The sequence below is a fragment of the Camelus bactrianus genome, chromosome 14 (assembly GCF_048773025.1).
Source record: "Camelus bactrianus isolate YW-2024 breed Bactrian camel chromosome 14, ASM4877302v1, whole genome shotgun sequence".
Lineage (NCBI taxonomy): Eukaryota > Metazoa > Chordata > Mammalia > Artiodactyla > Camelidae > Camelus > Camelus bactrianus.
In genome coordinates, this window is record NC_133552.1 from 44,582,628 (window position 1) to 44,608,030 (window position 25,403).

General features: G+C 39.7%; 1 protein-coding gene and 1 non-coding gene across 26 annotated transcripts in view; one reads left to right on the plus strand and one right to left on the minus strand.

Annotated features, from left to right (window-relative positions):
- Positions 1-25,403, plus strand: part of LMO7 (LIM domain 7) — a 189,907-nt gene that overhangs the window by 145,955 nt on the left and 18,549 nt on the right. For 20 of the 25 annotated variants that reach the window (XM_074378343.1, XM_074378344.1, XM_074378336.1 and 17 more), the window contains 8 exons: positions 5,157-5,274; positions 7,406-7,548; positions 9,087-9,519; positions 11,174-11,482; positions 20,259-20,373; positions 21,592-21,753; positions 22,536-22,723; positions 23,695-23,755. In XM_074378343.1, the coding sequence (XP_074234444.1) occupies positions 5,157-5,274; positions 7,406-7,548; positions 9,087-9,519; positions 11,174-11,482; positions 20,259-20,373; positions 21,592-21,753; positions 22,536-22,723; positions 23,695-23,755 (1,529 nt within the window). The remainder of the gene's footprint in view (positions 1-5,156; positions 5,275-7,405; positions 7,549-9,086; positions 9,520-11,173; positions 11,483-20,258; positions 20,374-21,591; positions 21,754-22,535; positions 22,724-23,694; positions 23,756-25,403) is intronic. The other 5 variants (XM_074378346.1, XM_074378352.1, XM_074378355.1 and 2 more) reach the window with 1 other exon arrangement.
- On the minus strand, positions 21,288-21,359 carry TRNAT-AGU (transfer RNA threonine (anticodon AGU)). The gene has a single exon. It is a non-coding gene; the product is annotated as a tRNA-Thr (tRNA).

Below are 25,403 nucleotides of genomic sequence, written 5' to 3' on the forward strand. Positions count from 1 at the left end.
CCAGTATCAACAGGAAATGAACACTGATTCAAGTTGAAGTTGTAATTGAAAATAATCAAGACACATATATTTTACCTATTTTGGCTAAAACAAATTCTGTAGAACTATAAGGACATGTAAGACAAGAAAAAGGAAGGAAAAACAAAGTTGATGTGAGTTAACTCTCTGAGGGTTTCACCTCCAGGGCGCATTTAGCAGTGTCCCAGACATTTTTGATTGTCACTGTAGGTGGATTGAGGTGAGGATTGCTTCTGTCATTTAGTGCATTTGTAGCCAAAGATAGTGCTAAATGTCCTACAATACACAGGACAGCCCCCTAAAACAAATAATTTGCTGGCCCAAAAATGTCAATTGTGCTGCTGCAGAGAAACTCTGATTTAGACCATAAACCTATAAACAAAAAGTCTCTTATGTTGTCTTATCATTCTAACTTACGGTAATTCTAAAGCCTCCTTACCCAGGTTTTATTATTGATTGCTCTTCAGAGAATTCCTACAACACTAATGAAAATATGTTTAGAGGTAGGTACATAAACAGGTCTGTTCATATCTTCCCTTGAAAGTTGGGGACCCCAAACTTAGTATCATGGAATTTCTATTTGCCAGATAAGGTTATCAGTGATTTTATAGTTAGGAAATTTTGCTGCATGCTGGTCCTTTTTTGATCCCTTACTGCTTAGATATTCATTTATAAGTTTCCTGAGATTGAGTTCTAAAATAACACCATCATAACACTAGTCCCAGAGTTGTGGGAAAAGAGAATAAGATTTTAGTCATCTTGTTTTACAAATCTGTACCTTTTTTCTTAAGCTTCCCTTTCTTTCTCTCTTCACCCTCACTGCCATTAAAAATAAGGTTCTATTCAACTGAAAATACAACGTGTTAGACCTGTATTTTTTGGAAAAAATCCAAGTGCAGTTCTAGAATTGGAGCCTTTCCAAATAAGGAAACACAAAGGTGGTAAACAAATGAATTGTGAGAGAATTGTGATTTGCCAGGGAAGAGTCATTCATTCCACAAAACACCTGAGGTGTGGAGCCCTGTATGGTTTTCCCAAACAGTCTTCTGGGGACTGTCTCTGGTGCTTATCTCAGTTTGGTGAGGTAGGCAGGTAGGTATCACGTGCATTTTAGAAACAGACGTTGAAGTTTTCCCTGGGACGTGCAGCTGGTGGGATGGTGGAATCGGCCTAGGGCCTTCATACATAGACTGCTTGCAGTGTCGTCAGCACACAGTAAGCCCTCAGAAGTTAAATAATTGTTCTGTCAACTGTGATGAGGAAGGAGAGAATTCTTCATGATCTGGCTGGAAGACTCCTCCACTTAGAAGGGTCTAGATTTTATCAGTTGGCCTGGGGTGACCTCTCTTAATTTGAAACTGCTTTGGGAGTCATTTTCCAGGAGATCCCACACAGTCATATTTGCATTAATAAGAGTAGTTGGTGTATCCACCAGATTGTTACTGAAAAGCAGTCAACATAAGCTGACCCAGTTCTAACCATCCCTCCCTTGCTTAGCCGACAAGGAACCGAGGCTGAGAAAAGTTCAGTGATGTTCGGTGGGGGTGAAGATCGGTGCTGCTGCCGGGTCTCACCTCCTGTCTCATGCTGGTGCCTGGCTCAGCCTGTACAGAATGTGCCCAGACTTTCTGTAGATAACTTTGTATGTCCCAGGGAACACAGAGGGCTCACGTTCCTGCCTTATGCAGGCGCTTGTCTACCCCAGCTGGTGTTCGGCTCACTTTGTTCATCTTGAGGGACCTGCTGTGTGTCAGGCTCTGTGCTGTGAGCTCCCCAGAGGCTGATGCAGCCTTTGCCCATGGGGACCATGTTTTCTGAAAAGACACAAGCCAAGGTTTCATAGTGCAAGAGGGTGAGGGCAAAAAGGGTCTGGGCCAGTTGAGACTGTCCAGCCTTTCCCCAACCATAAGATTATTTAAAAACCTTAACGTTCCCAATTTTGTTCTGGAATTTATGTAACCTCATGTGTTGGGTGCCCAGATTCCCCTCATACTTTGATCCTGAAAAAATTTTCTTTTTGGTGAGTCTGTTATAATATTAACTGATATTGCCTTATTCTTTGCAGTTATGACCTAAGTAAATTTATATTCTCAAATCAGTTTTTTATATAGTCTTACGTGGTTAAGTATATATATGATGTTAATAGCTCAGTATATAATTTCGTATATACTCATATACGTAATTCCTTAATATTCTTTAATAAATCTTACAAAGCTTTCTTTATAAAGCTTTGGAGCAGGAGCCACAATTTCTTGCAAAATTAGAAACATTTTATGGTTAGTTTATTTTGCTTGAATAAATATGATGAGACATACTTGATTCTTAGCACAGGTGTTAAATGAATGTGTCCTGTATGCCTTGTGCTATGTTAATGTGTTTTCCTCCCAAGCAGTGTGTGAACTTGTGAGGGAGGTAAGCTAAACACACACACATGCGTGCCCACTACATATGACATAATGCTGAGCATTAAGAAGCAATAGAAAGGTACAGCTAAAGCATCATTTTTTGCAGGAAGACTTTATCAAAGCAGGAGGATATTTTTGAGGTCATTTATGAGCACCTGCCAGGGGCTGGGCACTCTTTTAGGCACAGGTGATACAGCAGCAAACAAATCAGACAAAAGTCCTGCTTTATAATCTTACAGCGCAAGACAGGTGATGTGTAAATAAACATCCATTTCAGATGGTGATAAATGCTATGGAGAAAAAGAGGGATACTGTGAATCAGGAGAGGGGCATTACTTACTCTTGTACGGTGGTCAGGGACGGGAACCCGGGGGTAACCTTTAAGCAGCTGACTGGAAGAGAGAGGTCATGTGGATGTTCGGGTGAAGAGCATTCCAGGCAGATTGAAGAGCAAGGGGAGAAGCAAGAAGCTGGGCCTGAGCAAGGAAACCAGGTGGCTGGAACGGAATGTGTGAAGGGGAGCAGGGTGGGGGACATGTGCAGAGAGGTAGGCGAGGGGCCAGGTAATGTTGGACCTTGTAGGTCTTGGAAGAACCTGTGTTTAACTCAGGTGAGATGGGAACAAACTGATGGGTGCTGGGTGGAGGCATGCCATGATCTGAGTGCAGTTTTGGAAAGACCCTTCTGGCTGCTGTGTCGAGTATACACGGAGTATGTGTTGAGTATACATTGTGTATACGTTGAGTATACAGTACACATTGTTGGGCAGGAAGAGATGGAAGCAGGGATACCAGTTATTTTAATAGCCCAGGCAGAAGATAGGATGGCTTGGTTCCGGGTGGCACTGGGGGAGGTGGTGAGAAGTGATTGCATCCTAGGTATATTTAGATGGTAGAGGACAGGATTCCTGGTGGGATCAGTTTTGATGTATGAGAGAATGAGGACTCTGGGGTGACTCAAAGATTTCTAGCCTGTAATCCAGAAGGATGGAGTTGATTTTTACTGAGATGAGGAATGTGGGAGATGAGTGGATTACAGGGTGAACAGTCAAGTCTTTGCTCTGACAAGTTAAGTCTGAGTTGCCCCATTAGACTTCCAAGCAGAGAATGAACAGGAAGTTGTATACATCCAACCACACTTGAGTCTAGCAGGGATCTTGAGAAATGAGTGGCATTTAAAAAGGCGTCTGTATTGGTGAAGGGCTTTCAAATTGGAGGGGACAGTTCAGGAAAGACCTTCACTGGATCTGGAGGCTGGGTGATAAGAAGCTTTTTAAAAGTCCAGGTAAGAGTTGACTGTGCTCTGATCTAGGGTGTTGGCAATAGAGATGGGAAGAAAAAGACACTGAATAAGAGGACTTGATAACTAATTGAAAACAGGGAGAAGGGGAAGACACAGAGGCGAAAAATGGTTCTTTGGTGTCAAATCTGGATGATTGGAGGGCAGGTTAACACAGTTAACAAGAGGAAAGGCAACTTTGGAGAAAAATTGAGTTTGGCTATGTCAACGATAACCATGTGTTTACTGAGTTACCACTTACAAAATCCTTTCTAGATATTATTTAATTGGCCCTTTTACAGTTGAGGTGCCTAAGGGATATCCATGCAGAGATGTTTATTCAACAAGCAGTTGGAATTGAGTCAGAGAGACTGGTCCCAGGCTGTAGATATGGGAGAGGTTTGCACGGAGATTGTAATTGAACTCCTGAGCTAGCTAAAAGCAAGTGTGTTACTTGAAAAATGTGGTGATGGCAAAATCTTGGGGGAAGGCAAAGTTTAACGGCCCACGAAGGAGATGTGGAGTCACTTAAATAACTGCACGTGGAGTCAGTAGCAATGAACAAAATCAGAAGTCTATTCTGAAAGATGGGTGGGAGAGAACATTTTGGGCAGCTCGCATTCGAAAGCTCTATGTCTCTTCTCTCAATCCCACCTGCTGTTCAGTGTTCAGATCTGACCCCTCTCTTTCCTGCAGGGTTCCCTCAGCCTCCCCTTCTCCAGTGTACTTCCCGTGCCCTTCTAAGTGCATGTACACAGCACGTGTGCATGGTGTCCAGCACCCGACTCCACTCAAACTACTCTAGTTTAAGCTCAGTACATCCTCATGGTAGGGGTCACCCATGGAAGACATGAAAAGTACCTTAATAAAAAAAGGGACTATAACGGAGGTTATATTGTAACCCGCTGTTAGAAACTACCCATGGTGCTTTGAGAACAAGCCCACTGCAGTGGTGAGGCAGGTCTTAACAGAATCTCTGAGCAGCAGCAGCACATTTATTCACGGTATCGAACTTGAGGAGAAAATATCAAGTAATCATTAAATTATTTAATAAGCGCTCAGAAAAGGCCGCCAAGCCTTAAAAGATTATCTCTGGAGGAGATAGAAAAATAAAGACAAGTGATTCTAAGGCCAAATAGTTATTTTTTTTCTAAAGTAATCTTTTACTGCATGGACCACTGTAAACATGAGGACTGGATTATATTTCCTGACTTGTTCAGCATTCATTTTAGCCATTTTGTGAAAGAATTCACGCTTGAGTGTTGGGCTCTTGTTTCTGTGTTTTGGAAAAACACCATTTATCTCTGTAGTGCTATTTCTGTGATATTATCACTAAAGCATCTAGGTAGTACCACAGAAATTTAGATGGAATTTCCAAATATAAGCCCAACCTTCCAGTTTTAACCTTAAATCCAGTCATGTGAACCTTGGTTACCATGGGTATTTTTGTCGTAGGAGTAAGTCCATGAGTGATGTCAGCGCGGAGGACATTCAGAACTTGCGTCAGCTGCGTTACGAGGAGATGCAGAAAATAAAGTCACAATTAAAAGAGCAAGATCAGAAATGGCAGGATGTGAGTATATTTCCTCCTGGGAGATGGGGAGGCAGGGAGGATGTGTTTGTTTGACTCTTCTTACTTCTCTAAAAACAAAGTCGGTTTTCTCAGAGATGGTTTTCCCTGCTATTCCAGATTTCAGTTCTGTAGGAAAGGTGATCAACTTTCTTGGAAAATGATTTTTAACCCATTTTGGTCTATCACTGTTGCATATCTTAAAGGCCACTGTGAAAAATAGAGAGTGTTTATCTTCTAATATATTTTGTGAGTTATCAAAAATGAGAAGCTGCTTCCTGACAGCATAGGTAACTTGTTTACTTGCTTTGGTGGTTGAATTTGGGGCATGACAGTTCCTGATGCTTGTGAAATGGGAGACTTTGCTCAAGGTTTAGGGCAAACGGGGTCCAGCACAGACTCTAGGCAACAGCGGGGAGAGATGAAAGGGTTTTTAGAGTTAATAGAGGAGGCTTGGGGAGAAATATGAACTATAACTCAGTAACATTTTGGTTGAAAAAGCAGTTATCTCATGTGAATCAAAATTAGGTGTTTTCACAGAGCTGACATGTATCCAGATGTCTATTTGGATAAAGACTTAATCTTTAGTTTTGTCCCTGGTGGAAGGAAGCGCTATCTTTTTTTAAAAAAAGGGTTAGTTTTTATAAGTGCAGTTGTTTACAAGGGAGTGTAAGGAAATACAATAGGTAAGCTATACAGCGCAGACCCAAAGAATTCTGAGGACAACTTGATGGTAAGAGAGTTGAGTGGAATCTTGAACAAAAAAAGTAAATCTTAATTTTCAGAGGAATTAAAGGTTAAGAAATGAAGATGAACCCTCTGCCTTGGCTGTGTTTCTAAATTCGAGTGTCTCTTTTACTTGGAAACTCAATTTGATTGTCAAAAAACAAAAATTCAAAGTCAGTTTGCCAAAATACATGGTGACTAGGTATGAAAAGAAGAGGTATTAGGGGATTATCCATTAGGTTAAAACTCACAGTGGTTATCCTATAGGACTAAAATGTGCACTGATTTGTTCTTTCTGGAAATAGTTCATGTGGGTTTCAGGCTGTTCTTTAAAGCAGGAATGGCCCTGTCTGTTCCCCCAAAGTAGAAATCAAGCCTAATTTATGTGCCCCAGGGGTGAGGTGCCCCTTTAGTTTGAGATCTTGCTTAGGCTTCTGTTTGGGCTGGAGTACCCCTAGCAGTTCTTGGCATGCTATTTCTCTGTTTTGGTGACAGAACAGTTGGTACCATCCAGACTGTCTTAACCCCTTGGGTGTCAGAACGAGCTTAAGCTCTTAGGGCTAATTTTAAAGGTGAGTTAGGTTCGTTGTCCTGGGGTCACCCAGCTTGGTGAGACTCAAGTGCCTGGGGGCATGGGAAGCAGATGTCCACTTGATTCCTGTGTGATCTTCCTCATTGCCCTGTCCTTATGTGGAGGTGACCCACTTTGAAATCACACATTGAGTCTGGCTCCCCCATTTGAGCCTTTCCCAACCTGGCCCTCCCCTGCCTAACATGAAATTGACTACTTTCTCTCTCGGACCCCCACTCTCTCATGCAATCCTACAACACTCATTTTTGCACTTTTAACTACGTGTCTGTCTTTCCGCTCTGTACTGAGAGTTCCTTGAGGGGAAGCACCTCTTATTCATCTGTGTGTTTATGGGCCCCTTGCCTCAAAGCAGGGCTTGAACTCAGTATTTGTTAAACAAAAGACCGGGTGTGCTTCTATGCTTAGCCATTTTACAGTCATGTTTCTGTTCCAGTTTGACTAGTGAAACGTCATGTCACATAAGAGCCAGATGATTAGAGTGAGATGGAAATGAATTTGAAACAGTTCCTGATCTTTCTGAGCTGGCATCTAATTACAAGCGTTTAGCACCCTTTGTGAAATGGGCAAGGAGGCAGGCACTTTCTGGGAAAACAAAAATGGGATCTATCTTATTAGGTCAGGGTTTCTAGACAGACGCAGGAGATAAAGGCTTGGTACAGAGACGCTGGCTATAAAAAGCAAAATTAGGGCACCTTGGCATCAAGTTGGAGTGCATAGTTTCAGCGACGTAATGGGATCCTCTGGCGGGCTCTCACTGCCGGGAAGGGTGTGTAGAAATTCAGGTGTGCCTGTGTTGATGTGATTTGCTTCTGTTAGGACCTTGCAAAATGGAAAGATCGTCGAAAAAGCTACACTTCAGATCTGCAGAAGAAAAAAGAAGAGAGGGAAGAGATTGAGAAGCTGGCGCTTGAGAAGTCTGAGAGAAAATCTAAGACATTTAACGAAATGCTGCAGGACAGGTAATGAGGCTGAATGCATCTCAGGATCAGAGATATGAGTGTTAGAAATAGATATTTTGTGTAAGTGTAGTGAGATATACATGTGCACCGATTTTAAACTGTCATCAGAAATGCATGAAACTTCGAGCATTTTACTCTGCAGTGAAAAGGCTAAGTATTGCTGTAATAAATAGTGACTTAAGTTAACAGGAGGAATGAGTGCTTAAAATTGGTGTACATTATTTCTTCATTTTACATTGTATATTCATGTGCAGAATTGGGTGGTGTTGGCTATATTTGCAGAAAATAAACAACTTTTTCTCCTTTTAAAGTAAATTGAGAAATAGAATGGCCAAATAAAACCAGCTCCCACTCCTAAATAAATTGTGAAAAATATAGCAAAGTTCTTTTTTGTGTTTTAGTGGTGCAATTAACATTGTATTTTTAAAGGAAGACTATATAAACATCAGTATGAGGGTTTATTTTTTGCATTGCAACATAACAAGATAAAGGTCCAATTTAAACTTGCCTGTAGAGCAGTTACTGTGTGAAACCTTGAGATGTTTACAGGTCAGGGAGAAGGCAAATATGCTTTAAGAATACTGTCAAAAAGGAAATGTGCTGGTAGGTGAAATTAAACAAAGCTCCTTTGTGCCCTAGATGCCAATGGTAAACACAGTTTCATTCACTTAAGTGCAGCAGAGTTGGCTTGAGAGGTACTCCTTACTAAATGGTAGCCCTGAGACTGTTTCGTCAACCTCTCTATAATTTATAGAAATGATGACTTTTAATCTGCAATAATTGCCCATGCAAATTCTACCAAGCTATATGAAATCATACACTAACTTGATCTTAATGGAAGTCTGAGTCTTGTGTGGTCTTCTGTTTTTACTAAACTTTTATTATAAATTGTATCCAGGAAAACTCTCAATGCTGTTAAGAAATCCATATATTTGGAGGGTTCAAATTGGTTGTCAGTTATCTTTATAGAACATTAATTTTGGAGGAATTATAAACTTGTGGATGAAACTTTAAATAATCCTTTCTTAAAATTTTCTTTTTTTTTCTGTATATATATTTTGTGTTGAAGTATAGTCAGTTTACAATACTGCATCAGTTTCTGGTGTACAGCATAATGCCTCAGTCATACATGAACATACATATATTCATTTTCACATTCTTTTTCACCATAAGTTACTACAAGATATTGAATATAGTTCCCCACACTACACGGCATGAACTTGTTTACCTATTTTATCTATATTAGTTAGTTAGTATCTGCAAATCTCAAAAATCTCTTTACAATGTCAACTACTTCAGGGGTATTTTTTTAGCCTCTTTAAGAAAAAAAATTTAAGCTCTTAATCTTTTTTCTGTAGCATTAAAAATTTGCATGTACTTATTTTCACTTTCTGTTAATATTGTATTATTATATGAAGTCAGCAGTCTTTTCATTCCCATCCACTTTTTTTTATGTTAATGACCAAAGTAACATCTGTCTCTCCATCTCTGTGTGTCAAATGCATAACTTTGTGGTTGTGGTGTTTCTTTCTGCTAAGGGAGTCCCAAAGTCAGATGCCTACAGCTACATCAAGGAGGAGATTGTATTCTTCTGATGACGTATTCACTGAAGAAAAGCTTCCCCCTACACTGACTATGTCAGAAGCAAGTTACCAGAGTGAGAGGGTAGAAGAGAAGGGGACAACTTATCCTGCAGAAATTTCTAAACAAGATTCTACAACTTTTGCCAAAAGGGAGGATGCTGTAACAGCTGAAATTCAGCTTCCTTCTAAAAGCCTCTGGGAGGAACACCACCCAGCCTCTTTGTCTTCTCAGCATTCACTGAATATACAAGTGGAGTCGAATCGAGTTTCAGCTTCTCTCCCCAGAAGTTACCAGAGATCTGATACGGCCAGGTTAACATCTGTGGTCACACCGAGACCTTTTGGCTCTCAGTCAAGGGGAATCTCATCACTCCCAAGATCCTACACGGTAAATGTGCTCCCAGTTCACTTAGCCTGTTCTGCAGAGCAGAATACTGGTGAACTTGTGCAGAGGTTTGAGTGCCGATGCTTGATATGTAAAATGTACATAATTTATATATAAAGCAGTTTTATTTTAGCCAGTGTAGATTCAGTAGATATTTAATGCTTAAAATATAGCAATGATGCAGAATTGATTAAACTTTAATTCAATGGAAGTAGAGCCAATACATTTAAAAAAATAAACCCCATTCTAAGGCAGAGCATTTATTCTTTAGTGTCATATTTTCTCAGATATATCTTCTGTAAATTATTAGGTTGTACAGTATGAAGTTGCCAGTAAGTTCTTTTTGACCTGCTAAACAGCAACTTCATGTGGCTTAACCTAAATATTTTCAGGTGATTATGTACAAATTTCTATTTTTCCTGATTTCCCACTTCATTAGAACTTGATATCTTTGAATGTAGTTATTAAAATGTATCTTATGGCTCAAAAATACATATTTTAAAGAATATAGAATATGGAATCACTTGCCCTGAGAATGAAGCAGTACCACACACCTGAAACTGAGTGGATTAATTTGAACTATGTGAAAGGAAGCAGTACAGTCTGAGAACATCAGTGTTCAAATTCCTTCTACTTCTGCCAGGGTGGAATCCTGAAACTCTAAAACAAGAAAAATTCTATTACAAAACATTCAAGGTGAAGGAAGCCCACCTAAAGTAGCCAGGAAAAACTCTGACCATTATATTAAGTAAATATAGACATATTTGACAACATAAAAATCAAATTTATACAGTAGACACCATTAACTAGTCAAAAGACAATTTATATGGGCTCAGAAAAATATCAGTAAAATGTATTTTGTATATAGGGTTAATATCCCTAAGACTTAAAATGCTCCTACAATGGGTAAGGAAAAAATATATAGTAGAAAAATGGATATAGAAATGAATAGCCAGTTCAAGGGAGAGGAAGTTTAAATGGTTGGTAACATAAAGCACCACAGAAGCATATTCAGTCTTATTAGAGCAAGAAGGAGGTGGACAGCTTTTCCTCCATCTGATTGACAAAGATTTAAAACCTTCAAAACGTCTAGTATTGGCAAGGATGCAGAGAAACAGACATTCTTATACGTTACTTTGGGAGTGCATTACTACATTTAGAAAAAGATATATAAATGTATATATAAACATATTTTATATTGCATATATAAAATATTCCTTGGTCCAGCAAGTCTACTTTTGGGAATCTGTGCTCTAAAAAGAAACATTCTGGTTATAAAGATATGTGAATTATTTTCGGAAAATTTTAAGCAACACTGAATGCATATCAAATGAATAAATTATAGCTATACATACTGTGAAGTATTCAACAATTGAACTAGTTTAGATTTCTGCCTGTTGGCCAGGAGTGATGTAAACAAGCAAAGGTCAATAAGTAGGTCCTTTTATAACATAAACACTTTTGTAAAAACGATGAACCCTTCCACTACCTACGTGCACATCTGTTAGTAAGAACGTGCTCCAGGCTTTTAGTCATGGTCACTTTGCTATGTGAGGTATATGTTCCTTTCATAACTTTAAAATATTAATTGAATGCACACACTTTTAAAACAGAGATCTAACAGAATACCAAGTTTAAAGTGATGTTTCCTGTTTAGATGGATGATGGTTGGAAGTATAATGGAGACGTAGGAGGCGTTAAGAGAACCCAAAGCGATTTGGTTAGCACCTCTCTGCAAAAACCGGACAAAAGCCAGCTGGCGCCCAGCTCATCCAGCGAAGGACAGGCAGCAGCCTCCCAAGAAGGTGTGATGAGGTTGCCCTCTCCTACACCCCCCGTCTCATCTCCTTCCCAGGACCATGCTGCCGCTTCTAAAGACACATTATCTTCAACATCCAGTCCTGATTTAATGTCTGAGCTTGGAGAAGGGAGAAGCTCCCCACAGTCAGAGGTCTCAAGACCACAGGTGAGTTTGGGAAGGCTTTTTATCACTCTCTGCTCAGAAACATAAATATTTAAATCTGGAAGCCACGTTTCTCACCTCCAGGTATTACAGTCTGGGCTGATAATGTAGAAAATGATACTGTAGTTTATTTTTTAACCGATCTTGGAGGAAGTAGGTCTCTTGCAACTCTGAGTCTATGGGTCCAGATTATATTTGTGATATGGGCGGATGGAGACTTTTGGACCCATCTCCTTGGGGCTTAGATGGGTTTTCCCTCTAGCTGTTGCCTTGCACTGTGCTTAGCGGTCCGGGTGCAGGTGCAGGGCTCACTTGGGAGGTTTTCGGTGCAGATCTAGTAGACAGATGGGTAATAAAAGCTCCTTCTCAGGGAAGTGAACTGACCCCAAGGAGAACGTGGTGCACATGTGAGGTACTGGCCTCTAGGCACATGGCATTTCTAGGTTACCATATGAACCTCCTCGTGACTTTTAATACGAGTTTATACTTTGGAAAGCCCAGAATTGTGTAGGGGGGATATTGAGGCTTAGTGACAGTATGACAGTTGCATTACTTAACATTTGGAGTCCAAACAAAGTATACCATCAGATGAAAAATGACTCAGGGTATTTGTACTTTTCCTACTTAAGAATCCCATAGCTGACTTTAAGAGAATCATTAGGCAATGAATGTTTTTATGGTATATTTTACATGTAGGCTAAAACGTCGTTGGTTGTCTACAGAACAGAAAGAAAGCTTTTCTCTTTCAGAAAAAAAAAACCTTCATTAAACAATTTGATAGTTATTGGGACCCTTGAGCATGGAGATGCTTCTGTGGTTCTGTGGCGTAGTCTTGCGTTCTCTGCTGCCTTACTAGGGTGTTTTTCCCCCCAGGGCACAACATCAAGCATGTAACCTGGCCTCAGTTATATTAATGAAATACCTTTCTGTGAAATATGATATAGCAGATTTTAGTATCATTAGTTTTTATTAGTGCAGGAGAGCTTAACAAGTTAGAGTAAGCTTTTTTCCTTCATGGCTATAAAGTACTCTGTGCTTGGGAAAATCTGGAAATGCAGGAACATATAAATAACAAAAATGACTTGGTAACCCCATCATTTAGAGATATCCTTTCACATTTAGGTATATTTCTTCCAGTTTTCCCATGCATATTTACAAACATCTAAAACCAATTTCATCAGATTGCTAAAATCATTTTTTTGTAAGTTATTTTTCTAACTTCAATTTTAAAGAATTGGAAAACATGTAATTAGCATCGTAAGTCTCAGTGGATGAGAACAATAGCCTATTTTATACTTGGGGAACATAAGGTAACAGTGGATGAATAATAAAAAGGGAAGCAAGGTGTCTTTTGTTTTATGGACGTGCCTTTTTGCCTTCACCTTTTCAAATAGCAAATCCCACAAAACAGCCAATTAATGTATTGTGCGAGGTGGTGGAAACTCCCTCAGGGTGGCAGTTGACTAGCTGCATCCGTGGGATTAAGAGGAAGAAGGTAAGTGTGGGTGTGGGTTTGTTCCAGGTGAGAGCAGTTCAGGGGTACCTGCGTTAACGCGGCCTGGTTTCAGGTTTCATCCTTAGTAGATTTAGCTCTTTAGTCACCCAACTTGAAATGGAATGCTACCAAGCAAAATGAGCCGTGATCTAGTAAGTGGAGCAACCAGAATTCTTGAACAAATGTATTTATCCTCTGGTGACTTGCCTGCCCCTGAGATGCTTGGCGTGTCCACTTCTGTCCTCTGAGGAAGGTAGCTTATGTGACGTCGCCCTGCTCTGGTCCCTGGAAGGAGCTTGCTGACTTGGGAAAAGGGCTGTGAACCAATATGTCAAAGGCATATGCAACATTCCTCCAAACTATCTGATTCTAGGAGTTCAGAGAACAGAAAAATAAAATAGTGTGGGGCTGGAAGTCTAGATGAAGCACAGTTGGTTTACAGTGTTACACTAGCTGCAGGTGGATGTCCCGGAAACTGTGAAAGACTGTCCTTCAGGTCGTCTTTCTTACCTCTCGATGTTCGCTGGAATGTCTCTTCGTTCCTTCCTGCAGCCTCCCTTAATGTTACACTTTTCTGTCCCCACTTCTGCTACCCTAATTCCGGCCCTTTCTCCATCCATGCAAACACTTTGTAAATAGTCATATGTCTCTATGCCTTCTACACAAGGCTGGCACCAGATTAATTTGCATGATGCCAGGCTGTACTTGGTAATTTCTCTGCTTCAAAGCCCTCTGGGCACGCTATGGTCTGTTCACTGAAGTTCAAAGCACTCGGGGGGACACTGAGGCCCCTGCTGACTGGTCCCAGACTCCCTTTGTAGTGCCGTAACAGCTAATGTTTACTGAGCCCGGCTATGCAGGGCATTACCTTAGTTAATCCTCACAGTGACCCTCTAATCGCTGTTTGGTGGCCGTGAAAACTGAGACATGGCGTGGTCATGTTACTTGTCCAAGGCCACACAGGGTGTACTGAGTGGTAGAGTCAGGATTTGAACTCAGGCAGTCTGACTCAAGGTTCCCCACACAGCTCTGTGTTGTGAGAAAGAGAAGGAAGCAGGTGACATCTAGCCACAGGGGACCGCTTGCTTCTTCTGGAACATACCATATACTTTCACGAGCACATCAGATACATATTTGTTCTCATTTGTTACCGTATTTAAAAATGTTCATTTCACCCATCTCTGTATTTTGAACTCTTCCTGTTCCTTCAAAGCCCAGGAGAGTCACTTCCTTTGTGAGTCAGGATATCTCCTCCCCCTTGTTGGAACTGAACTTTTCACCCTGAACAAGAGTTTCATTCACTGAATTCTTCCTTGTTCCATAGATTCATTTCTCATTCTCTGGTATTTATACCCTCCATAGCCTTTACCATAGTTAGCACTCAGGTGTTCCCTGGCTTGAATTACATTCAGGGCTCTGATGACTAGACTCAAGTATGAACTTTATTCATCAGGTAATTTAGGTCCTTATAGGATCTTGAGTGTGGGAATTTTAAGATTAAGGGGTGTTTTGGGAATGTAAGCACTCTGATGTTATATAGAATTATTTTTAAGAAGTAAAACCTGGGGGCAGAGAAGGCTGGGAGCCTACCACACAGTCCTGGTAATAAGGGAGTTCATGACATAAAGGAGCGAAGACTGAATGAAGGAAGAACTTAAATGACCTCATATAAAATCTGCCCAGGAATTTCTTTCCCATCCGCATTGTTGATCTGGAGTTTTCTCTCCAGTCCCTTTTCTCCCATACTTCTGTCATGGTATTGCTTCTTTCCCTGCCTGCATTGCCAATCCAGGGCAGTCCTGGGGCTGACCCTGAACAGGAGGGGACAGTGTGGCTCCCAGAGTCCTCCATCCTTCTCCAGCTGCCTCACAGATGTGTTTTATTCCCCCAAATTGATCTTGCCTACAGATTTTTGTTTTCTGCCTTGTCAGAACCCTCTGCTCTCAAATCTCATCCCAGTCCACATTTCAGGACCTTTGACCCAGATTTTTAAAGCCGTACCAGAAGTAGGATGACAGGTGGAAGGAAGGAAGCTTGTTACAGGTCCACATCCTAGTGCCCAAGCCTCTGACGGTGCCCCTTTCAGTAGTGCCCAGGGTCTGCCTTGTCACAGCTTCCTCCTGTGCACTTCACCTGCGTGTCACCATCACTAGACCTCCTCTCTCTAAAGGTCGCGAGCAAGACTGTCGTGCTCACTTTTAGTGCGGTGCCTGGATCTGAAGTGTTTGTTGAACGCTGACCGGGTTCTGCTGGCTTTAGAGCTAAGTGTGTGAAAGTTAAACAGGCTTTTCTGTAGCTGATGTGGAAATTGCTAACCCAGCATATATTACCATTTATAATGTTGTTTCCATGGGAAAAAGAAGATGATTACTGGGCATCAACCATGTGCTTTGGCATCTTTTAAATGTTTCATTTAATCCTCTCAATACCCTAGCAAGGTGGGTGGTATTTTCCTCCCATTTACCAGGGAAATACTGGAGATTTGAAAGTTATGCAGTATGCCACTGGCTAGTTAAATGCTTAGGTCACAGTTGAAATTTCTCTGACCCAATTTTTTTTTTAAATATAACATGCTTAAATTTGAGAACTGCCTTATATCAAGTTAAAACACCAAATGTTGACTTATTTTAACTTTGCCATGTCTCTAGAATTTTGGAGCCAATTTGGACTGAAGTATCTTCTGGTTCATAAAGGGAAAATCACTCTTAAAATTAATTTGAGGAAAGGTAGCTATTTATTGAAACGTACCAGAACTGAATCTAATTGTGAAATGTAGACTTTGAAATCTACCCAGTAGGCAATAAGGCACTACCATCAATTTAAAAACTGGGTGTAATTATTAGATTCGGCATTTTCTGTAACCAAAGTTCTGGCAGCTGTGTAGAAAGAAGCTGGAGGGAAGGAAGGGCTGGAGGTGGAAGGGCCAATTAGGAGGTGCCCTGCAGCAATTTACAGGGGAAACCAGGACCAGAATGAAGGTGAGAACCTGAAGGAGGATGGAAGGGTGGAATGGTTCAAGACGGATTCATGGATTGTGGACTTGCCAGCACTTTATTAAGTGCATGTGTGTGGTGCGTGGGGGACCATTGTGTGGAGGTGGGGTGGGGAGCAGTTAGTGGAGGGAAGGAGGAAGAGACCCAGAAAGAACCTGATGTTTCTAACTTGGGCATCTGGTTAGGTAGTGATATGATGAACCAATATATGAAAAGCAAGAGGTGGAAGAGCAGGTTTGGGGAGGTAAATAACAGATTCAGTTTTGAATATGTTGGGCTTAGATAGTAGTTGAAGACAGTGCATGGGGTTTACTTAGGAAAGCATGTAGTCCAGAAGGTGGGGTGTAGTCCAGAAGGAGGAATGACAACAAAAAGGAAATAGAAGAAAAAAAAAACACACTACTGAAACTGAGAGGTGGCCCGCGAGATGGGGGGAAAAGGCAAGAGAAAATGGAATGAAGGGTGACTTAGAAGACTGCGTAAGAAGCAAGAACAGTTGGTAGTGCCTGATGGGATGAAGACCAACAGTGGATTTGGAAGGTAAGAGAGAAGCTTGGGAATGGGTTGAATCAAGTGACAGAGCTGAAAACACCACCTGCTTCCTTGGGATGGGGGATGGTGAAGCGGGGAGGGCGGGTGTAGACATCTCTTTGGTGAAGGAGTGATCTGAGGGCTGCTCGCTCTCTTCTCATCCCACTAAGACCCTTAAAAAAACGACACTAAGAACCAGTGTGCAAAAATCAAAGGTGGTATAGTTCCTCTGTTATTTATGACTTTACAGCCTTCATGGATTTTTTGTTACTTGATTTGATCAAGATAAGTAGGCTTTAAGTAGGCGAAAACATTGGAGGAGAATCGACGTCTGGCTGGTTAGCACACCACGCTGAGCCTGTTCTTCCTTCCCATCTGTGGGGACGTGAGAATCTTAATTCACCAGATCTCACAAAAATAGATCTTCTCATTGCTGTACCCGGTTACCACGTTTTTGTTTAAAAACCTCAGCTTGAAGTGTATACTTCTGTTCAAAATTGTGTCCAGTTGGAGGGAAGTTACTTTCACTTTTGATGCTGATGTGCTGGTAACTATAGTTTAATCTCTCCCGGTGCGGACAACTGAAGCCACTTGAGACAGTTCTTTATCGGTCATCAAGATTCTAGATTTCCCCCGATAATTTATGTTCTTGGTTCCATCTAGTTCAAAGGGAAGTTCCCACAATATTGTCTTCTGAAGCATGGATCCTTTGTGGAATATTCACATGGCATATGTCTTGCAGAGGGAAATAAGGAAGTAGAAATCCTAAGTGAAGTCATCGTTGAATAGTTTATGCTTGACTGTAATTATAGACACATTCACCTGCAGATGGTCTTAGGGACAAACTAGCCCAAGAACTGTGGATTCCAGAGACGCCTGAGGGGCTGTCATGGGGGAAGCCATCTAAAAGGGGCCTCTGGGGCGCTTTCCCTAAGGCTACAGCACCCACCTGAATCCTTTCTGTATGTTGGTGTAGGAGGGAGATGGTCACCATAAGGTTTTCATTTGAAAACAGGCTTTTGAAAAACAGAAAGCTTTCAAGTCAGTGTCATTGTGAGGGAAGATTCTGCCAGACTCAGTGACCTGCCTGAGGCTGCCTGGCTGTTGGCAGAATTGCTCACGCGGTTCCTCTCCTTTCCTGTGTGCATCACCAGGACCCACATAGGCTTCCAGGCTGTAGCCACTGAGAGGCTGACCTCCTCTATTAACTATTTCTGAGAGGTGCTTCTCTGCCCTTTTATTATGCCCCAGCAGAGATTTATCTCCAAGGTGAGAGCGGCCCTTGGGAGGACAGGTCTTCTGGTCTAATACAATTGTGAGACTCCTGCATCCGTGGCTTCGGCTCGTTGGCTTTTATCCTATGTTTGGTGGAAAAGGATAATGTTCGCTGGCTGTCTCCCACAAAGTATTCTTTATTGTAGTTTGGAACTGTTTATTACAACTCCATCCTGTCTCTTATTCTTCAAGATAAAAAAACCTCAATTAATGTCTGGGAGCATCTACCCCATCATTTGTCTCTGTGCCCTTATATAGCAATTGATTCTGCACTCTTGTTGGCTTTAGGTCAGAATTCTTTGGGGGGTGGGGTGGGGTAAGAGTGGTGAAGATGACCGCTTATTTTCATTGAGTCATCTCTAATTTAAGTGTGTGGTGGTTTTGGTTAAGGAGTAGAACTAACCAGTAATTTTTTCTATTCATAGCATTTTACTGTGTTCTAGAGACTGGTGTGCATCAGGCTGATTATTGATGAGTGTTCTCACTGTTTGTCTCTGGGTTCCCATATTTAAACAGTTTTACATGCTTTTTGATGAAAACATTTCTATATTATTAGCTATAAATGTTTCTTCCCTAAAAGAATTCCATACCCACTCTTGAAGAGTCAATAATTATTTCTTGAGAGCAAGGACCAGGCCTCTTTCATCCTTCTTTCCCAAGTGTTTTATTCAGAATAGATGCACAGTAAGTGTATGTTGAATAAGTGAGTGAGTGTTATTACAGCGCTTACCGCCTGTGTCCACGTAACACAGTCAGTTCTTGATCCTGTCCTCAGTGCCTTCCTTGTCTTCCTTCTAACTCTTATGTCATATCACAGTTTTTCTCAGCATATAGTCACTTGGATTTTAAATTTATTTTAGAGATGGAAAACTTTAAGTATAAGTCTTTATGAATTGCCCAGTCAGTCCTAGGTTTGGGTTTAACTGCCAAATTAAAATGGAGAAATTGTAGGTCTTTTTTTTTTTTTTTCCAGAAAATCAAGTGGCTTTGGGAAGAACTTTTCTTTTTCAACAGTTATGTCTAAGTTCTTGATAATTATGAATCAAAGAACTGGAAACACTAATATAGGAAACACATGCTAAAATTTATGTCTGCTGTTTACCCAAAACAAAAAATGTAAATAATGACAGATAATTAAATTTTTCACATCATGCACTGTAAAACATGAGACACTTGTTTGGGAAAACAGCTTAAGGTAGTCCGTGAAACTGAGGATTTGTTGCTGTGTGCTGTATACAGTGATGGAGATGGAAATAGAGTTGTAGCTGTCATCTGTCCAAGAGGCTGTTGTTCTTGAGCTTGTGGGCTGATGTTACTTCAAGGAGCTTGTGGCGTCTTGATTGGAGCGTTCTTGGCATCTTACTGGTGGTTCCTCAGGGATGAGCTAGTTGAACATTTTGCAGCAGATATAACAGCTCTGCCCTGACCCCTAAATCTTCATGCAGCAGCAGGGCAAGCAGAAATGCCTTGACAGAATTTCAGATGCCTGTAAAGGGGCGGTACCAGCTCTTTTGTGTCCATGAACCCCTCAAAAATTATTTACCTAAATAAGTTCAACATTAGAGGTAATTTTTAAAAGTACGGTGGCATTTTAAAAATACATGATTTAACTAATTTTTGCATTTTCAAAAATGCCATTTAATTGAAATGTATTTGAGATACAATGTGTAAATTTAAAATATACAATGTTAATTTGATACATTTATATATTGTAATATTGCTACTGTAGTGATAATGTCTCTCATATTATGTAATTATCTGTTCTTTTTAGTGGTTGGAATAATTCCTAGTCTCAGCAAGTTTGATTACAATAGGATATTGCTGATATTCACAAGACTGTGCATTGGATCCCTAGGGCTTATTTACTATTCACTGCAAGTTTGTACCCTTAAACAATGTTTGTCCTATCCCTTCACCCCCATCCCCTGGTAACCACCACTGTACTCCCTGTTTTATGAGTCTGGCTTTAAGATATCACATATAAATGGTATCATACAGTACTCGTCTTTTCTCTGTCTGACTTACCTCACTTAGCACAGTGTGCTCAAGGTCTATCCATGTTGTCACAAATGGCGGGATGTCATTTTTCTCATGGCTGAATAATATTCCATCATGTGTATATATACAACAGATCTCACTCAGCTTCATTCCTGGGTAATAACTAATGGTCTGTAAATTAGACCCATTGGTATGGTGGGCAAAGGTCTAAGCTTTATCAATATTAACCAACTGATTTATAGTATTAATATGAAGAAATATATCTATGGATATGAAGGTTTCCCATATTTTAACAGCAGAATAATAAAGTCAGTGATATTTACATAAATGAAGGTTTTACCAAACCCAAAGGGAAAAGAAAGGCTTCTGGTTTATCGTGCAATAATTCAAGTGCCCCTTGCATGCAGCCTCCCTCCTTTCACAGATAGACTTTCCTCCACGTGGGTGCCAGGGACACTTGATCCCACCGTTTCATGTTTGTTTTCAGGATCAGTTCAGTGATATGAGAATCAGCATAAACCAGACGCCCGGGAACAGTCTTGACTTTGGGTTTACAGTAAAATGGGCTTATTCCGGGATCTTCGTAGCATCAGTCGAAGCAGGTAAATCATAGATTCAGCTCTGCTGAAGTTTCTTTTCCTTTGTTGTCCTGTGCTGTTCAACCCCACCCCACCCCCACAACCCCAGGAATTCGTCTGTTTGATAGAGGAGAAAACACGTGAAAAATGCAGCAGTAAAGCAGGGCAGTGCATCCTCTTCCCAGAGACTAGTAGTTGGGGTTACAGAGTACATACTGTTTGTTCTCCTTGCCTAATTAATTTCAGTTTTGAAGAGTCTTAATTTTGTGACTTTTGCAGAATTCATTTATCAACAGTTTAGTCTTAATATTTGGAAATACTAACAAACAATACTTAATTGAAGATTCAGAAAGAACTTTCCCTGACCATCTGTGTCTGTAGTAGGTAGAGAGGTGCTATATATAATCAGTGTTTTCTGAGCATCCCAATATATCTATTGCCCGTGGACTCCTCAGGATGCTTTGGGACTTTTACAAAATTATCGCCTCTCCCTCACCAAGGGTTATACCAAATCAAACCCAGGAACTCCTAGCAAAATATTACAAGGCCTAAAATTAAAATGTATTCATGAGGAGTTCCTCATTTACATACTTTAACTTTATAAAAATGCGTTCTAATTCTGGTTATTCCTTTGAAATTTCAGAACTGCTTTAATTAGATAATGGTACGTAGTGGTTTTAAGCTGTTTTAAGTGGCCCTGTTTTCTTCTCCATTCCAGAATGCATTTGGATTAGGAAGCTCAATTAAAGTACAATATATATTTCACATCTTTAACTTAAAAATAATTTTAAATTGTCTTCTTAGGAGGTTAATAAAGAAATTTTAGTGAACACATGGGTTTATCATTTCTCCTTTAAATGTTAAGGAAGATACATGCTACACATGGAATTTTTTTGTGGGGGGGAGGTAATTAGGTTTATTTACTTATTTATTTTTAATGGAGGTACTGGGGATTGAACCCAGGACCCTGTGCATACTAGGCACACACACTACCACTGAGCTATACCCCCACCCCCAGAAGTTACATACTATAGAATTAAAAAAAAAAAAGCCTCCTTTGGTTGCTTTGTAATGTTGTAGCTACTCAAATATTTGATAACTTTAAGAAAGTTTGTGACTCTTCTCCACCTGAAAAAATAGGAGAAATGATTAAGAAGTCATTTTTGCCTTAATTTAAATAACAATGCCTAGTAGAACATGGATTTTTAAAATCAGTGATTTAATTTATTTTACTTTATTTAGGTAGCCCAGCAGAATTTTCTCAGCTACAGGTAGATGATGAAATTATTGCTGTCAACAACACCAAGTGTTCATATAAGGACACAAAAGAGTGGGAGGAAACCATGGCTAAAGCTCAGGAAGCTGGAAACCTAGTAATGGATATCAGGCGCCATGGAAAGTCTGGTGAGCTAGTTTATACCACTGTGTTTGGCTTTCTAAATTGGGAACTGGTCTTTGGCAAGTAGTCATAACAGCTTGCTTCAATAATTTTTTTTTCTTTTCATTTTACTTTTTTTATTTTTTTGGCTTAAAGATGTTTTGTGGTTATGTTGAGACAAATCTTGAATGATGCTTCCTTGGATATTCTGTCTGAAAACGTTTGGCTAGCAAATTTACTGAATTCTGCATTATTTATTGACTGATTTATATGCTGAGCTGGCTTTGAATGCAGATATCAACCAAAGGCTCTTGTCATTGTATCTGCATTTGGGAGTCATATAATAATGTTGAATATTAAGAATTGCACTATGGTTTCACTTTCTCTGCAGCACCTTGGCTGTAACTGGTGTAAGAGAGGACACAGTAGGTCAGTATCCTGGCTGTTCCTTCCGAAGGAACTTCCGATATGCATTTCACCATTGTGCTTCTTAATTGTTGAGGTTACATGGGGTGGGGCGTTAAGCCTCCCCAGACCTACCAACTTACGATATCAAAATATAATATCCAGTCCTGGCTTACAGAAGGATTCAGCAAATTTGCCCATCTTTTCATTATTAACATACTCTAATCCTGCGTTTTTGGAAGGTGGTCTGTTGATAAAAGCCCTAAACTCTTCATTTCTTTCACATGCTGTCTGATTTATTTGTCTTGTGTATGTGTATTTTGTATATGTACATTCAGTAACTTTGTTCTTTCCACTTCAACTTTTCTGTGTACTCATTTCTTGATCTTCATGTGACAATCAGACTGGGGCACAGACCAACCTTCCCTGCCATTTACACGGCATAAAACCCTCAATCTCACCAGTATGGCTACCAAAATTGTAGGTTCACCTGAAACAAAGTGGATTGATGCAACTTCCGGAATTTACAGCTCAGACAAATCTTCAGATCTATCAATGACAACTGATTTCTCAGAAAGCCTTTGGCATTCTGTAAGTATTTTGAGAAGTGAGAGTATTTGGGTATAGCAAAGCAACTTCAGGTAGTGTGTGTGTAGGGGGGATTTAGTTTGTTTGAACAATTTTGATGCTACTTTAAAAACAGATAATTGAATAAGGTAATTTATAGTAATGAGAGTGAAATATATTTTTGAAAAATCATAAGGCATTACTCATTAATACTTTAGAGTGATGGTGAGTTATATAATGGTAAAATCAAAAGATCTGATAGTGTTTTTTTGCAGGTGTTCCTTACCAGTCTTTCATCATTATACCCATCTCTCAGATCTTTGTGGATGAGAAGTAGTAATTATGTAAAATTAAACACTATAACTTTTCTATGCTTTCTTTACTCTTCGCTGGTGAAATAAGTATAGTAATTGTGTGCAATTTAAAGCCTCATGAAGGGGTTTTAGTTCTTGTGAAGGTGAGTTTGATGGGTAGACTTACATATGTGGTTGAAATAGTTTACATTAATTGATAAAAATAATTATGTAGACATTAAGTATCAAAGCAATCGTTAAACTTATATGTTTAAATAAGTGTTTATATTGATTCTCTACATACAATTGTTATCTTGAGATCCTCTCTTTTATCCAAAAAGGAGATGCTGCTACAATGTAAGAAAAGTTTAAATGTTAGAGGGTCCTATGTGACTGTTTTGCTTACTCATAAATATAAGCCAAATGGACTAATGATTATTTGGCCCATCATGTTTCTTGGAAAATTACTGACTGATTTAACTTACAGCCATCCATGCTTGCAGCTGGTCATTAATCCTTCCTCCAGTATTAAAGAACAATGAAAAAAATAGTTTCTATTATTTGTAAAAGGCTGTCAGGAATATATTAGTATCCTGAAAACCTCATCTTGTTAAAAGATATTTTCACCAAGGGAAGATGCATTATTAAGCCCAAAGTCCAAAGGGAGAGAATGCTGTTAACTGTCATTTTTATCCTCTCCAGAAAACTGAATCCAAGGAAATCAATGGCATTCCTGAGGAAAGCAATACTTTTGAATCAAAAGGTAAACAGTACCACTAGAACTTGCATTTATAATATAGAAGTCACAGTACTCAGGTTCTGCTGTTGTAAAAATTAATAGCTATGAGTGAAAGCAAAACTGATCCACTGCAAGTGGAAACTAAAAGGTTAGCACACAGATCCAATTGCAGCCAGGTGGAAGGGCGTTCAGTTCCAGTGTTGCATAGTCCAGGAACTGCAAACAAAGCTTTGGCAGTGTGTCCAAGAGCTCTGAGTGCTTGTGTGTCTAAGCCAAATAATTAAGACTGGTTTTCCTGAGGCCATGAGCCTTCTTGCTATGGTGTGCTGACAAAGGGAATCTTAGTTCAATACAAAACAACGAATGAGGTTTCCTTTTCCCCTTTATTGTTTTGAAAGGGACAAGCTTGGAAGCAGCTTGTAAGAGGGAACTGTCAATGACAATAACAGTTGTTGTAAAAGTACCCATTTGTAATAAAAAAGCAGACATAACATCTAGGGAAGCTTTGTGTTATGGAGTTATCCCTCTCTTTCTCCTCCTGGCCCTCTCTAAATGATTTAGTTACCACACACTACATGCTTTTCCTTAGGCATACAAAATAAATAAGAAAGATCTGGTCCACACAGGCAGGGAAAGAGACCCAGAGAAGAAGAAACATCTCTCAGCGTGAAACTAGGCTGCCAGGCACAGGGCTGGGTTTTCACGGCAGACTGATGGCTTTGAATCTGCATTTGCCAGTTCTCAGCAATACCTTACATCAAAGTCAAACCGAGTGTATACATTTCCCCTCCTTTATGGATTACTTAACTTTGTATTTAATTTCTGATAGAGGGGACTATGTTTTAACTGTTGGACATAGCATTCTTTATCAAAAGGGTTTTTAAAAGTGAACATGACTTATTTTTCCCTCATGAGTTTTTTTTTTTTAATGATTAAGGCTCATCATATACCTAGGTATAACATTGCATTATTTCAACTCATTAATAGCCATGAGAGTGAACAGTTTTGTCGAGGTTAACATGGTCTAACACTGACTTTTATCAGCAAGAATGATATTAAATTATTTCCAAGGTCTTTTTTTTATATATGTATTTTTTTTAATTGAAGTATAGTCAATTTACAATGTTATATCAATTTCTGGTGCACAGCACAATGCTTCAGTCATACATAAACATACATATTCGTTTTCATATTCTTTCTCATCATAAGTTGCTACCAGATATTGAATATAGTTCCCTGTGCTATTCAGTATGAACTTGTTGTTTATCTCATGATGTTTTAATCTAAGACATGCAGGTCCCGTTCTGCCAGTGACTCAGGCAGAGCCCCCGTTAGTAACTATAGGGCAGGACACAGGCCCTGTCATTTGAGGGTTTTGTTTAGATAAATAAATACCAATTAGTATCAAATAATAATTGCATTTACATTTTATGAATAAACGGAAGTATAATAATCATTTGCCATAATCCTGAGACAGATCTGTAGAAGTCAGAATATTTTCTTTTTCTTTTTTATCTGATTGAACTCTGTTTGCTTTATTTAAAATTAGTGGCTGAAAGATCTTGGAAACTAGGGCAAAATAGTCTAGTTAGAAGAAAGTTTTAATTTTAGCATTTTTAAATCATTTTCTGGGTATTATTTATTTTCTTATCGTCTTCCCCATTATTTTTTA